The sequence below is a fragment of the Dromiciops gliroides genome, chromosome 3, assembly GCF_019393635.1.
Source record: "Dromiciops gliroides isolate mDroGli1 chromosome 3, mDroGli1.pri, whole genome shotgun sequence".
NCBI lineage: Eukaryota > Metazoa > Chordata > Mammalia > Microbiotheria > Microbiotheriidae > Dromiciops > Dromiciops gliroides.
Window position 1 is genome coordinate 467,997,298 of NC_057863.1, and position 15,179 is coordinate 468,012,476.

The following is a 15,179-nucleotide window of genomic DNA, read 5'->3' on the forward strand; positions in this document are numbered from 1 at the left end:
CAAATCAGGTAGCCAAAGAAGGAAAACACAGTCAAATATGGACTCCCCCAAAAGAATCAAGTCTCCAGGTTTTTCACTAGTTAAACTGAGCTAAAACTGTCTAAGAATGTACTTTCAGAAAGCGTCAATAAAACTGGTAAATTTTCAAGTGGTCTTCCTTTGAATCCTTTTACATATGTGTGTGTGTGTGTGTGTGTGTATATATATATATATATATATATATATATATATATATATATATATAAAAATAAAACAAAGGGAACTGAAAACCAAAATCATTTAGCATTTCAGTAATTTTACGATCTGGTATCTTTTGGATAATGTACTCATCTTTTCAACTAAGATTTCATTAACCAATTACAGAGTTCACTGTTGTAGGACCTTGTAGGGTTCTTTAATGTACAAATAAAGTGGTCTCATGAAGACCGTGCATACTGGTAATACAGTACATAATATATACAAAGTGGATTTCTATAATGTAAAACCAAGGACTCTTACCCAAAAGGTCTTTATGAGAAGGGCAATCCATGCAATTAACTGAAATTTATAAATTAAACACCAACATCTATAATCTATACATAATATACAAACGGTTATGCACTTAACTGTATTGTATATGTCCCACAGAAACAAATTTCAATGGCAAACTACTGCTTCACTTTCATTTACCAAGCAAATGAAAAGACCCCAGGAAATGTTTAACATGACGATGCCAAAATGACAGCTATTATTATTTTTAGCATTTCACCTTTCATGGGACTTGTCCATAAAATCATGCAAAAGCATGTTAACTTCACTGTAAAGAAAACAAAAAAACCCTTGATTCTGCTGCATCTCATTTGAGATGCCTCACCAAAAATGACTTCCTTAGGTCTCAGGCAAAACAAATCCAAGGAGGAAACGGACTATCAAACACCAGTAATAGCTCTGCAAATAATCTGGCTTTCAAATAAAACATTTTCAATTTCACTTAAAATGTCATTTTACATAAAGTTTTGAAGGAATAAAAATGTTTCAGTTTAGGAACATTTGATTTCAGTCTTTCCTCATGTTTTAGTAAAATTCTCACTTGAAATACTTGAAAGATGATGCATAGCAGCAAATGAAAAAATACTTGGCATGGAAAAAAGCGATTCCCCCCAATCTAAAAAAACTGAATGTACATCATGATATTAATTTCTCATGGTTAAAAAAGGCCTACTTTGCAAATATTCAGTCTCTAAATTCTAAAATTTTGTTAATGGAATGTTACAGAGCGGCCATCCTCAGTTAGCAAAATCTGTGATGTTAAAGAACTTCTATGTAAATAGAAATTCTAAAGAAATTCTAAGTAGAGCTTTCATGGGGTGGTGACCTCCATCGAGACTGGAGATTTTTCATTATGCAGTCAGTCATGCTACCCAGTTTCTCTTGCATTTCAAAAAGTTGGCTTCCTGAATAATTATGCAGATCTTCTGAATTTAGTTGAAGAGCAAGAGCACTGATCTGGTCCACAAGATTTTTGGTCTGCTGACCATCTGAAGCAACTGGCTCAATTAAATCTAGAAGAGAAAATAAAATAGAACAATTCATTGGGTACCCCAAATAAGCAAGTACCATATCATTTACTAAGTATTTAATGACCCTTGAAATCTTAAGAGCTAGTTTTCTCTATTACTAGTAAGCCCTACCATACTGAAGGAAAAGGATAAAAAATTTACAAATACAGTATTAGTTATACAAAACAATCTTAGGACAGCAACAATTTAATCAGAGTATCAAACTTTTAAAAGTTCATAATTTTTTGGTATCTCTAATCATGGTTTACACCTGCACTTTGAACAGGTATTTTACACATCATTTTACCAACTGATCCAAAAAATAATCAAGTGAGTTGGACAAAAAATGGGAACCAAAGCTCAAAGGCATACAAGTTAGTGTATTCCAAAGTACTCTTCACATTATTTCACTTTTGCTCTATTTCATGCTCTACCTCCATCAAGAATCAAGGCACAATTGTACTGCCTTTTATTCGGGCTTTGATTATTTAACATGGGTCTCTGTTACTTGTTTGGAGATGGGGAGGTGACAATTATATTAAAAAAAACAGCTAAGATCGAGGGCTTATTTTGAATTACAAGAATGGAAACCACACTTATAATGAGGAGAAATATACCTGAAGCAAATGTTTCTTCATCAGGAGAAATAGGTTTATTTTCCATTCCATTTAGTGGTTTCTCTGAAACTTCAATGAGGGTAATTTCTTCTAGTCCTCGAGACTTCATCTTGATAAGATGTATATAGGAAATTTAAAAAATAAATTTTAACTTTTAAAAAAATTTGAAATAATAAAACATGAAAAGCATTTTTCAACCAAACATTTTTTTAGCTAAAAAAAGGAAGCGGTATAGTAGTAGTAAAATACAATATTACCAAGTGTAAAGGCACTTGAAAGGAGCAGGTACATATAAGTATGGCAAGATCTGTGAAGTGGGAATTGTAACGATCAACAACTCTGAAGACTTAAGAACTCAATGCAACATCCAACCACAATTTCAAAAAAAAAAAAACAACACAAAAAATCCCAATGAAAGAATACTACCTACCTCCCAACAGAGAGATGTGTCCAAGATACACAATGAAATACATTTAAAGACATGGCTGGAATGGAAATGTGCTTTGCTTGGCTATGTATGTTCCCTACAAGGTTTTTTTTTCCTTTTTTTTTTTTTTAAACGGGGAGGAGGGTAATAAACTGATCTGATATCTTTGCCACACACACACACACACACACACACACACACACACACACACACACACACACACCCACACCCGCCCCCAGTACTCCAAAAAAGAAGTTATTGAAGTATTCTGAAAATCAAAGGGAAAAGCAGGAAAGGCAGAAACACAGACAAGTGGTACAGCTTTGAAAGGAGCATGCTGAATTTATTTTATACTTAGAAAAAAATGAGCTCAGTGGTTTGACGTAATCAATATTTCAAACCTTTTTTGTTCTACTGTATGGAAATGTTCATTTAGGACAGTGTTAAGTTTGGAATAAAGACTTTTTTAAAATTAAAAAAAGGTTCTAACAAGCATTGGGAAAAAAAGAGTTAAAGACTTGGGGATATTTATAGGATAAAATAAACAAGTTATGTGAAAAATGAAAAGAAACAAGTAGAAAACTGGTCAAAATTCAAGCTGAGATCAAATACTCAAACCTCCAAAGTATGCATACTTATGTGATAGAAAAACAGTAACTCTTTTGAAGAGCACCACAAATGTAATCTGATATATCAATCCATACAGACAGGAATCCTCCTATAGTGAAAAGCGTGGCCACTCCTATAAGTTATAAATGTGTTAAAAAATTGAAATGACTATTAAAAGCTTCCTAAAATACAGAACATTTGCATTACCCTCAGCATCTTGCAAGGCTGGAATGAATTTAGTCCCCCCCCCCCCCACTCCACCACCAAAGAAAGAAAAACTCTTATTACTAGGGCTAACATTACCAATATGTATTCCTTATTCTCAGATAGAAGTATTACAAATGTACTTTTAAATTAAGTATTATTTAAATCTGAAGTCTCTGCATGATGATTTCCTTAGGCACTTTGTTATAGAATGATTAGTAACTTTTTAAAAAATTTGTTTTTACCTGCTGCTCATGATATATTCTGAGAACCTTCTTAACATTGGAAACTTTTGGAGAACGGACAGGGAGAGTTTTTATTTCAGCTGCTGTAAGAGTGCACAGATCACCAATTGTCTTAATATTTTTTGCTCTAATGAGCTGTCCCAGGCCTCTTGCCCTGAACAGTAGAAAATCAGAAGGGAAAAAAAAGTCACCTTATAAAATTCAGTTTTACATTACATTTTTTATTTTCCATCCCAACATTCTCCAAATTGCTTTTCCCACTTTAGTTCAATCCCATCTCCAAACTAGTTTCTCTTCTTCACATAACTATTACAAATTTTAATCCATGAAACAATTTTTCCCTATTCAAGGGGCAAGTTATGTCATATTTTTTTCCTTCCAAATCACTATCCATTATCTCTTGAATCTATATCAAACAAGGGTCCTGTCTCATTCAGGCATCTTTTTTGGGGGATGAGGTGATAGTCTAGAGAATAGTACCATGAGGAATAAGATGCTAACTCTAGGATCCATAAACCGTGACTACATAACAGGTATCATAGGATGCAAAAGTTATGTCATAAAAACCTACAAATAAAATGTCACAGAAAACTAAGCTCTCTTAGTTGCCTATTTGCTCTCTACTTTTCCCTAACATCATGATTCAAAACCACAAACTCCATTATGAACACAGATGAAATGCCATAGATGTGAGTTCAAGCACAGAATCAAAGCAACAACTACTTTTCATTTATATTTGTCTTCACTGTAGTCAAATGTTTCAAAATGTGCAAAAGAAGATACCCTAACTAATGAAGAAAGGGTCCACCTTTGACCTGCTCAAAAGGATTTAATACATATGAGATTAGTATCTCCAGCAGTTTTCTAAAAAATGAAACCAATATTGGAATGAGGCAGATTCTCTCCCCATGTCCCAATCTTCCTCAACCAATTATGAGGTCCAAAGATCTCAAACTGTAAATGCACAAGTGGTAAGGATGATACTTTGCTTCCTCATCAAATACCATCCTGGAATCACTAAAAGCAAGGAAGCATCCCTAGCACTTTTCCTACATAAAAGCTGGACAAAGAAATGGCAATCCACTCCAGTATCTTTGCCAAAACAACTGAAATAGTAACAACAAAATGAACACCATTTCCAAACTCTAGTCTATAGGATTTTGGTTTTCTGTTAACTCATATTGTTGAGAGTCCATTAAAATCTTTAGATCTTTATACCTGGCCACATTTTCCTTAGCATATGATTGTCTGGTTTTTATTTTGAAACTATGTTAACTTTTAGCTACTACTGGTGCTTTTGATTCTACAGCTGAGACTACTTACCATATGTTTGTAGTAATCTGAGGTAAAATAATGTCAACTGGTGCTCCACAGTTCAGCAAGGCTGGGTAAATACTCTCATTAGAACATTGAAGGGATTCTTTGGTCATTTGAGCAATCTGAACAATTAGATAAATTGTTAAATAAGAATTACATCACTAAAAACAAACATATAAAGTTACATGAAAACTAAATAAGTCTTACTAAACACTTCTTTGAGCTCTTAAATTTAGGGCTACGCGATCCTGGGAACAGAAATCCTTTGGTTGAAGTGGTATTACGCTAGATAGAAAAAAAAAGGAGAAAAAACTCACTCAGAACCCTAATAACTATAGAATTCAATTTGTCAAGTTTAAAATAGGTATTTTACAAAACGTTTAATGACCTTATGAAAAATTAAGACAATATGGTTTAATTTATTTAGAACAATTCAGGGACTACTGATTACTAACATATTTCAAAAATCCCTGCAAGTCAAAAGATAGATAATTTTTTATAGGCAGATACATTTATATGAAACTCAAAGAAAGAATACTTTAATATATTTTTAGGTATCAATGACTTACCTTGGACTGTGCAGCAGGGGAACTTCTAATACTTTTAGCTGTTGAAGTATTATTTGAAGAATGAGAAGAATGTGATCTAACAACTGGGCTTCTCCTATCAATATCATCTGCCAGTCCTTCCTGGTAAATTGGATCTGCAAATGAAACTCGTCGAACCTAAAAAAGAAATAGTTACCTGATAAAACCCATTCTAATTAACCCCATAATATTAATTTTTGAAACCTTTTTTCCCCTCTAAAAGATCAATAAATGACTAGTTTGTTCATCAGTACCAAACTGGCAATTTACAAACTGGCAATTGCTTCCATTACTAGTACTGATGAATATCAGTGGTTAAGAAACTATATAATATTCATGCTACACAGAAAAGTATACTGAAACCAAAAGGTCATTTCACATATAAGCTACTAGGTCTGTGGCTGGCTATTTTCCATAGCCCTCTGAAACCAAACAATTTGATGGTGATAAAATTAAAAACTACAGTGGTAAAACCATAGAAAGAAGTATTTCATTCTTTCTTTTAGAGATGATAGCTTCATCATTAGAGTAAAATCTTCCACACAAGGAAGTTATTTGCTCAAGTTTTTATTTGAATAAAGTACAAAAATAGCAGTGAGATTTATCTGCAAATTTAAAAAATTGGGGGCTTAAGCTACCAAACTGAAATTTAAAAGGTTCTTGTATCATATTAGAGTTGAATTCATAGCAATATTCTTGATCTGGGGCAGCTAGGTGGCGCAGTGGATAGAACCCTGGAGTCAGGAGGACATGAGTTAAAATCTGGCCTCAGACACTTAACACTTACTAGCTGTGTGACCCTGGGCAAGTCACTTAACCCCAATTGCCTCACTAATTAAAAAAAATATTCTTGATCTAAATAAGCTGTTTTGAATATTAACTGGTCACCATTAAGACGCCCCCTGATAAAACTGAATCATGGCTTGGGTCATCAAACCTCTCTGGGCCTTAGCACACTGAATAGTTTAGTTTTAAGATCTCTTCCAACTACAAATCCATGATTACTTTCAGGGGCCTCCATTCCCCTTAGAGTTGATTATCCATACTGTTCCCAGCCTCAGGGAAAGCTGGTAGGCACAAGAGTGGTCTTAACAAAAATCCCAAATGTTAATTTCCTCTAATAAGATTATAGACTCCAGAGTGTGCCTGACATCTAGTCATACCTTCTGCTTTCTAACCATGTGTGTTTAGTAAATTTCCAACAATACCACTTATGCTAAATTTTTAAACTAAATGGTTTTTCCTGCTAGTTCTAGGGTTTCTTCAGAAGTTTGTCTTAATATATAAATCTAAGCTGCAACCTTCTCCCAACCACTCCATTTGTGTCCTATTTCCCATCTCACCAAGCCATATCAAATTTGCCCCTTGTGTTATCTTTTGTTCACTTAGCTCTGTAATTTTGTGTATTTGCATAGACATCAGAGGTAACAGTGGGTTTTATTTATTTATTTATTGGGGGGGGGGGGGGGACACCAGGGCAATGAGGGTTAGGTGACTTGCCAGGGTCACACAGCTAGTAAGTGTCAAGTGTCTGAAGCCACATTTGAACTCAGGTCCTCCTGAATCCAGGGCCAGTGCTCTATCCACTGCGCCACCTAGCTGCCCCCTTGGTTGCTTTTTAAAAATTTTGTCTTGCATCTGTTAACTATTCCTATTTCAAAGCTTTTTTATGTGTTTCTTAATTTAGTGTTTACAAGTAGGCAGTTTTGTTTTACAAAATTCAAGGCAAACAGACCCAATTCTCACACTTTAGTGTTTCTAGCATCACCTATACACTCAAAAACCAAAATGCTTCACAATAAATGACTCGGAAAAGTAGCTGATCAGAAGGACACCTAACTTACTTCCTATATTAGTGCCAGGCTAGCTTCTGATTTCAGGATTCTAGCAGCATTAATTGTATAATTTGGGGTTCAGGGAATTTAGAACTGGAAAAAACCTTAAGAAACCATCTAAATTCAACCCCTTCATTTTATAGATGAAGAAATGGAAGTACTGAAAGACTGTCACTAGACCAAGGTTTTAAAAAAAAAAAAGAGACCCCAATAATTATTAAGTGCCAAATGGGTAAAGAGAACTTTTCTATCAACAAGCATTTTAAAAGTTCCTACTATGTACTAGGTGCTATCCCTCTTGGAGAAAACATGCATATTTAAATATATATCCAAAAAAGGAAGGGCATTAATAGCTTGGGAAGGGGGGGGGGGGGGAAGGAGAAATCAAGAAAGGCTTCATGCGGAATTTGGCACCAGAACTAAACTTTGAAGGAAATGGAGGGATTTTGAGAAGTGAGAAAGGAGTGCATTTTCCAGGCAAGAGAAACAGCCTGTGAAAAAGCGGAGACCAGATGGCTGAATCGCAGAGTAATGAAGGGGACTAATATATACGCTAAGCTTTGAAAAATGGGCACTGAACAACGAAGTGACATAATCTGACTTGTAAATGTGGAAATCTAGGTAAGGCATAATTTCTGCCACTGAGGTAATTATAAGGGAAAGAGGGTAATAAAAAAATGTCCAAACACAACTATAATACACAATAAACACATTGAGAGTTACAAACTCAACTGTTACAAGAGGTCAGATGTGTTAAAGGGATCCCTGAACTTGCCTTTTTGAATCGCCATGTTTTCCAGAAACACTGGGCCCAAAGCTGAGCACGCATGAGACCCTGAACTTGTCAAGGATGAATCATGAACACCTCACCACACTCCCCAGCTGACCTAATTTGTTGTCTGCACTAGACTGGGAAGCTGCTTGTAAAGCTGGGACCCTTGTACATAAGCTGACCATCCTATCTTCAAAGTCTAATAGTTGCCAAGGGAAAATAATGCCACTTTTGCCACCCGTATCATTCATGATTTCTCCCCCCCTTGAGATTTGTATATCCACCTCTCTTTGTTACAATTTCATATACAAGCTTGTTTGGGTTGTTAACTCTTTGTGCTTGCTTAGGGTTCCATGTGTATGTTTATTTTTCTCTTATAATAAATCTAGCTGCAATGCAATATCTCATGGATTTATGTTATTGTTTTTGGCTAACAGGGCAGGTCGGGTGGTTACCACCATAAGGGAGAGAATTTAATTTACAAAAAGTTGCTCAATGGAATGGACCAGATAAGCATACAAAGCCAAAATGTCTCAGCTCTCCTCTACAACTATTCCACAAAGATCTAAAAAATATACCAGATCAAATCTTGACTGGGAAAATTAAGTTTAAAAAAAAAAATCAGAATGAGTCATTTTTCCAGCCTAGGTCAATACAAAAAAAGAGAGGTCTGAGGATACTAGGGCTGGCTCCAGCCACAATCAGCTACAGTGCCTGTCAAAGGTGTGCACCAGCACAAGAAGTCATCTGAGATCCTCTGCAGGGAGCAGAAACAGGTGTCAACAGCTGTGTTGCTCACTACCCAGTGCTAGGTCACAGATCCAATACAAAATAAGGAGACCTGTACCTAGAAAGTCATTGTCCAGGCCAAGAAATAGTCATTGGGCTTTGGCTATGTACTGAGGAACAGTATCTCAGCTTCAGCCCCCAACGTGCAACAGAATAACGGGGCAAAGAAGCCCAGACCAAAGAGGAGCCTGTAATTGTCACCTAAGGAGCTTTCCAGGTAGCTGACAGTTGTCTATCAGTCTACTGGAACTTCATTCAAAGGCAAAACTCATACATGTATGGCTCTCAAGTCAGGAAAATTAACAGAGACAACACAAGAAAGGAGAGCTCAGTCTTCACTCTGGATCAGATCACTTTAGGTGCACTGAAAGCTAGCAGGGGCTACAGCCTCTAACCCAATCCTAGATAACCTGGGAAGGTGGCGAGAACAATCAGCAATAGACCACAATAGAATAATACAAGCATAGCCCAGAATTTAGGAAGGAACCTTTCATATTTATGGTTAGAGGAAGAATTCCAAAGTAGGTAAGGAAAACAAAGGAGATCATAAAAAAAAGTGAGAAAATAAAATTGTACTTTTTATACAAATGAAATCAATGTAACTAGGACAAGGGAAATTCTTGATTGTAGAAAAGTCTTCACATTAGAAGAGTTTGTTATCTGAGATAAACAGAAAGATTGTTTTTTAAAATGCATAAAAGAGAACATATGTTCAGAGGGAGCCATAGACAAGCAGGACACTTCTGAAAGTAATGTATGACATTTACTATATACTTTTTTCCTAAAAAAAGGTGGTATGGGGGCAGCTAAGTGGCTCAATGGATAGAGCACTGGCCCTGGATTCAGGAGGACCTGAGTTCAAATCTGCCCTCAGACATTTAACACTTACTAGCTGTGTGACCCTGGGCAAGTCACTTAACCCCAATTGCCTCACCCCCCCCCAAAAAAAGGTATGCTTTTATACAAAAACTATATTCTATTGTATAATATGGAAATGTTCTTTTGGGGGAGTTTGTTTAAAATCAGAAAAAAAATTAAAAGGATAATGAAAACAGTTATGATCCCATTTTCATTTTTTATGTAATGAGTTTTAATAAAGTCACTGAGTTTACTGTGCACATACCAAAAGATGTTGGTCTAAACCTATTTTTTTTTGCCAGTTTACTCTCCAGTTTTACCTGCAATAACTTATTAAACAGGGAATTTTGACAATAATGTTGTGAAAAAAGATGGAGATAAACAGATGGCTCAGGTGTTAATACAGGCTTAGAACTAATTAGATGGCCAACTTCAAAGAGTATCTGTTCCTTAACAGATCAATGGGTCCATGACAGAACATATCTAATAAACAACTCCAGGGATCTGTGCTTGGCCCTAAACTACTTAAAATGTTTAGCACTAATTTGGATAAAGGTTCATCAAATGTGTAGATGATATAACAGCTGGAAAGAAAGCTAACAATGGATGACAGAATCAAGATCCAAAAGACTCTTGACAGGGTAGAGCTAAATTTATTAAAAATGGAATTTATTAAAGAATTTATTTAAAAAAAAAAAATCAAGGCCAGACAGCAATTGCTCTGAAAAAAAGACCTGGGTATTGGTCACAGTGCATGCAAATACAATTAATTGGCAGCACTGCTATGCTCAGCTAGTTAAAAAACCTAATCTGCATTAAAAAGGTATAGCTTGCAGAACAGAAAGGTGATGGTCCTATTGTACTCTATATTCAGGCTTCAGCTGGAGTACCATGGTTAGTTCTGGGCACTATGTTTTCAAAAAAATATCGATAAGCTAAAGAATATTTACCATTATACAGGATAGTGGAAGTCTGTCACATAAAGCCAAGTTTGAAGAACTGATCATGTTAGCCTTGATAAAAAGACTGACAATAGTGGTGATTACTCTCTGAGTATCTAACTGGAAGGAATCATTAGACTTGTCCTCGTTGAATCCATAGGGTGGAAGAGAGTGAAGAGTGCTGGGCAGAAGTTGCAAAGAGAACAATCTAGGCTTGATATCAGGAAAAAAAATCCTGACAATTAAAGTTGTCTAAAAGTGGAATTAGGTGTCTCAAGAGATAGTAGGTTCCCAACTCTTGGATATATTAAAATACATTGATTTCTTTTGGATAAAAGGTTGGAATAGTCTCTGAGGTCCCTTCCAAATCTCAAATTATTCACTGAATTCTCCCAGCAGAAAATACACCCAGGTTTTAGTGCAATGGGTTATAGAGCTCAACTATTTCTGATTTTAAGATTCATTTTGTGTCTTGCCAATTTTTAGCATATCTAATGTTCTACATTTATAACTATATGGAAGTTAAAACAACCTTATTTTGAATCATTAATTTTATAGTCAGATTTGAATTTATAAGTTTTTGTTCCTATTTTAACTTGATTTGTCAAGCTTTAGTTTTTAAGTTATTAGAGCTATGGAAACTCCAGATACCCAACACCCATGCTGATGTACAGCCAGAATCCCAAACCTTAAAAAGATCTGATTTTTTTGGCATTCAGGTTACAAGCGACCTATAAGATCAAAAAAACATAGGATTTAGACATGGAAGGGCACATACTAATATATCATAACCTCCTTTTTACACATGAGAAAGTTGAAGCTCAGAGAAATGATTTGCCTAAGATCAAAAATGCTCTAACTAGCAGAACCAAGATTTAAACCCTGCAACTAGGCTCTACAACATTAACAAAAGCTTATGAGTGAGTGAGCTGTAATGAGATTCTGCTTGTCCTATAGCTTTAGAAGGTACTTTTTAAAAGGATATTACCAATAGTCCATTGATCTTCATTTTGTCATGACAATCTGGAGCAGTGGTTTAGGGTGAGGTTGAACTAGGTTAACTGAAGCTCTTTATGACTAAAAATCCTACAATCATATGCATATTGGAATATAGAGATATTATACAAACACACACACACACACACACACACACTCTAAAAGTCAGTTTTTACTCCCTACCTTATTAAGAGGTGATGGGGCCTCATCTTCTTGTTGTCTTTTTACTCCTCTCTTCAAAATGCTGGTAGAGGGAGAAGCCAATGGAGACCATATGCAGCGTGTCTGCATTCCACTTGGGCTATCATTTTCGGATTGAGTGTCTATTCCCCTTAACTTCTGAGGAGAAACATGACTTTCTTCTGTTATCAGCTCAGAAACATTTACAAGTATTTTTGATGGTTCCTCCACGTTCTCTGATGTATCCTGAGTTTTCTCTAAAATTTTCTCATTGATTTTTTCTGCTTCAACCTGATCTCGATCTAACTTTGTTTCTTCAGTGTCAACAATGTCTTCTTTTACCTTTTCTGGTGTGCCAGATTCTGCTTTTACTTCTACAGAATTCATTTCCTCAAGTGACTCTAACACATCGGCTTCAGCACTTGCCTTAAGTGCCTTGGCCTGAGAATTACCCATCCCAGCCTTGGTATCAGTAAATGTTTTGGCCTGGGTATTATCTACTCCAGCCTTAGGCTCAGGTGTTTCTCCATCTACCGTGGCACTTTTCTCAGATATGTCAACCTCCATCCTCACCTCAGGGACATCCATATCAGCACTTGACTCAAACTTGCCTATCTCAGTCACATTATCAGTTTCATGCTTTACTTCTGCTTCTGAAATGTCTGCTTCAGGATCATATATTGCCTTTACTTCAAGTGTATTGTTTTCATCATCAACATTCTTTGTTTCTATGTGCTGATTTATTTCCTCTTTTAATGGAGTGACCAGTTGTTCTCTGGTTATCTCTACAACAGGTTTCTGTTCAAAAGAATCTTGAGAACTATCAATTGGTGGACTAGAATCAATATTTTTATTAACCTCATCAGAATGTTCTTGCACTCCAAAATTTGTTTCATTATTAATGACACAAGTTTTGTTTTCGAAGTTTACTACCCTTTCTAGAGGAGGATGATCCTCAAAATTAGAATTTTCCTTCAATTCATTTTCTGGAACAGTCATTGAATCATTCAAAACCTCAGTCTCATTACTGTGAAGTAATGGTACAACAGCAGTACAAGATTCCTCTAAAGGTTTTACTTCTAAGTTTGTGTCTACACAAGTTTCCAAAGGAAACTCAGTGGCCTGCAAACCTAGCTTTTGTGGTTCATTAATTTCTACATCACAATTATCTGTGTTTTTTAATGAAGTAAGGAATTTTTCCTCAAGTTTTGACTTTTCTCCACAACAATCACAGCTCTTTGATCTTCTTACTCTCCTGCTTCTTTTGTGAAGACATTCAATTGCCTGTAGGGATTTTTCAGAAAGCAAAGAGGTATCTGATATATCTGACACATCTTCTCCTGGAGAAATAGCACTATTGTCTATGGAATCTTGTTTATATAACTTTTTATTGACATTTCTAGTCCTTAAAATTAACTCTGCCCCACAAGAGTTTGTAACAGAATCTTCTGCAAATGTGCTCATTTTACTCTTTTCATTTGTGTTCTCTATATCACTAAAAACTTCTGATGCATCTGTAGATACTACAGAATCATTAATAATCGAAGAGTCCTGCTCATTGTCCATATCAAAAGTTTGAGATGACAATCTTATCTCCATATCCAATTCAGAACTTGCTTCACCTTCAGTTTTTCCTTCAGTTTTAGTTTCAGAGCCAACACTGTCCTTACTTCCTATTTTTCCCTTAGTGTTTTCATTTTCAAGACTACTACTCTTATTTTTCCATTTTCCAGATCTTTTTTTGTTAGAAATTTCTTCCTTGGTCTCTGAACTATCAGATTCAGAGTTTTCAATACTAGAAAGTAAACCTTGGGATGCTCTCCTTGTCTGATACCTTGTTCGTCCTCTTAATGGTTTTTGTGAGGACTTATCTGAACCACTGTCCTGAAAATCATCATTTGACTTAATACTCTCAAATTCTGATTTTAATTTGTTGATTTCAACGTTAGATTGTTCTGAAGTCTTCTCAAGCAAATTACTTGCTTTTTTATTTAAAAGTTCTTGTTCACTTGTATTTTTCTCAGAAATTGGCTTCTGCTTTTGTGATCCATCATCTTTCATTTGTGATAGCTTCTTCTGGACAGACCTCTCCTCTTCCTTTCGCCTTTCCTTTTTTAGTTGATTGTTTTCTTTATCTTGTCTTTCTGGAGTACATTCCACATCTGAGCGACGTCTTGAAGATCTTCTAAGTGTTTTCTGATTAGATGATACCTGTATATGACCATCATCATTAGATATTTGGTCTGTGGTTGGTATTACTTCCGGAGGTGTATTTTCTTTGGATTCCAAATTATTTCCTAAATCATTTCCTTCTGTAATGTTTTCTACCATTTCAAGACTTTCTACTGGATGTTTAAACTTTACTTCATCACATTCCAATACTTTAGCCTGAGGAAGAGTGTCCTGGGTATCCTCTGTATGATCCAGTGAATCAGCCAACTTATTTTCTACAGGCATTATAGAAACACCAGATTCTTGAGAATTTTTTTCTTGTTCTGATCTTAACAGCTTAGGTCTTTTACTTCCTATGTGTTCTGTTTTATTTGGCTTTCGAACTATTTTTTTGGTCCCACTCGTGATTTTTTCTCTATCAGGTTTGGAAATATTTATTTCTTTGGTATTTGTTTTCATTGAGGTACTTGCTACATCCATATTCTCTTGATTCTCTGACACTGAAACAGCACCTGATACAGTATTCAAGATAGAAGGACTAAAGGGTCTATTTTCTGATGTATCAAATTTTTCCAAAGTAATAAAGGACTGTCTTCGGCTTATGGGTCCACTAGAAACTGGGCTACTACTGGTATTCGAGGTCTGTTCACTGATGCATGTGTTTTCTCCTGGAGGCTCCTTTGAAACAATTTTAGAAGCATTTCTTTCAATGTGCTTTTTAATATTCAATAATAAATTGTTCTTTTCACGGGAACTTTGCACCTTATGTTTCGGGATAGATGGTTTTTCAGGATGCTTCTCAATACCACTATCTACTGTGATATCTTCAGTGTTCTTCTTTGAATCAGTTTTTGCTTCTCCTTCCTGTACAGAAAGTAAAATCTAAATTATCTTATGAAAATTATGGCCTTGTGAAAAAGTTAATTTATACAGAAAACATTTAATACTACAAGTATTCAAATGTTGTCTTCTAAATTTCCTTAATTTGTAAAATGGTTAAAATATCTGGTTTCATAGGAATGCATCCTATAACTATAAGGTTAGGCTACTATTGCTAATTTATAGCAATGATATGCTATTATCATGTTTTAT

At 35.4% G+C, this 15,179-nt stretch overlaps 1 protein-coding gene across 1 annotated transcript in view; it reads right to left on the minus strand.

Moving 5' to 3' along the window:
* Positions 1 to 216: 216 nt before the first annotated feature.
* RIF1 (replication timing regulatory factor 1) overlaps positions 217 to 15,179 on the minus strand; it is a 52,074-nt gene continuing 37,111 nt past the window's right edge. The window contains exons 30-36 of the mRNA XM_043992569.1: positions 11,919 to 14,951; positions 5,527 to 5,682; positions 5,165 to 5,242; positions 4,964 to 5,079; positions 3,641 to 3,794; positions 2,156 to 2,264; positions 217 to 1,541 (exon numbers count right to left, since the gene is read on the minus strand). Coding sequence (XP_043848504.1) covers positions 1,327 to 1,541; positions 2,156 to 2,264; positions 3,641 to 3,794; positions 4,964 to 5,079; positions 5,165 to 5,242; positions 5,527 to 5,682; positions 11,919 to 14,951 — 3,861 coding nt within the window. The 3' untranslated portion in view covers positions 217 to 1,326. The remainder of the gene's footprint in view (positions 1,542 to 2,155; positions 2,265 to 3,640; positions 3,795 to 4,963; positions 5,080 to 5,164; positions 5,243 to 5,526; positions 5,683 to 11,918; positions 14,952 to 15,179) is intronic.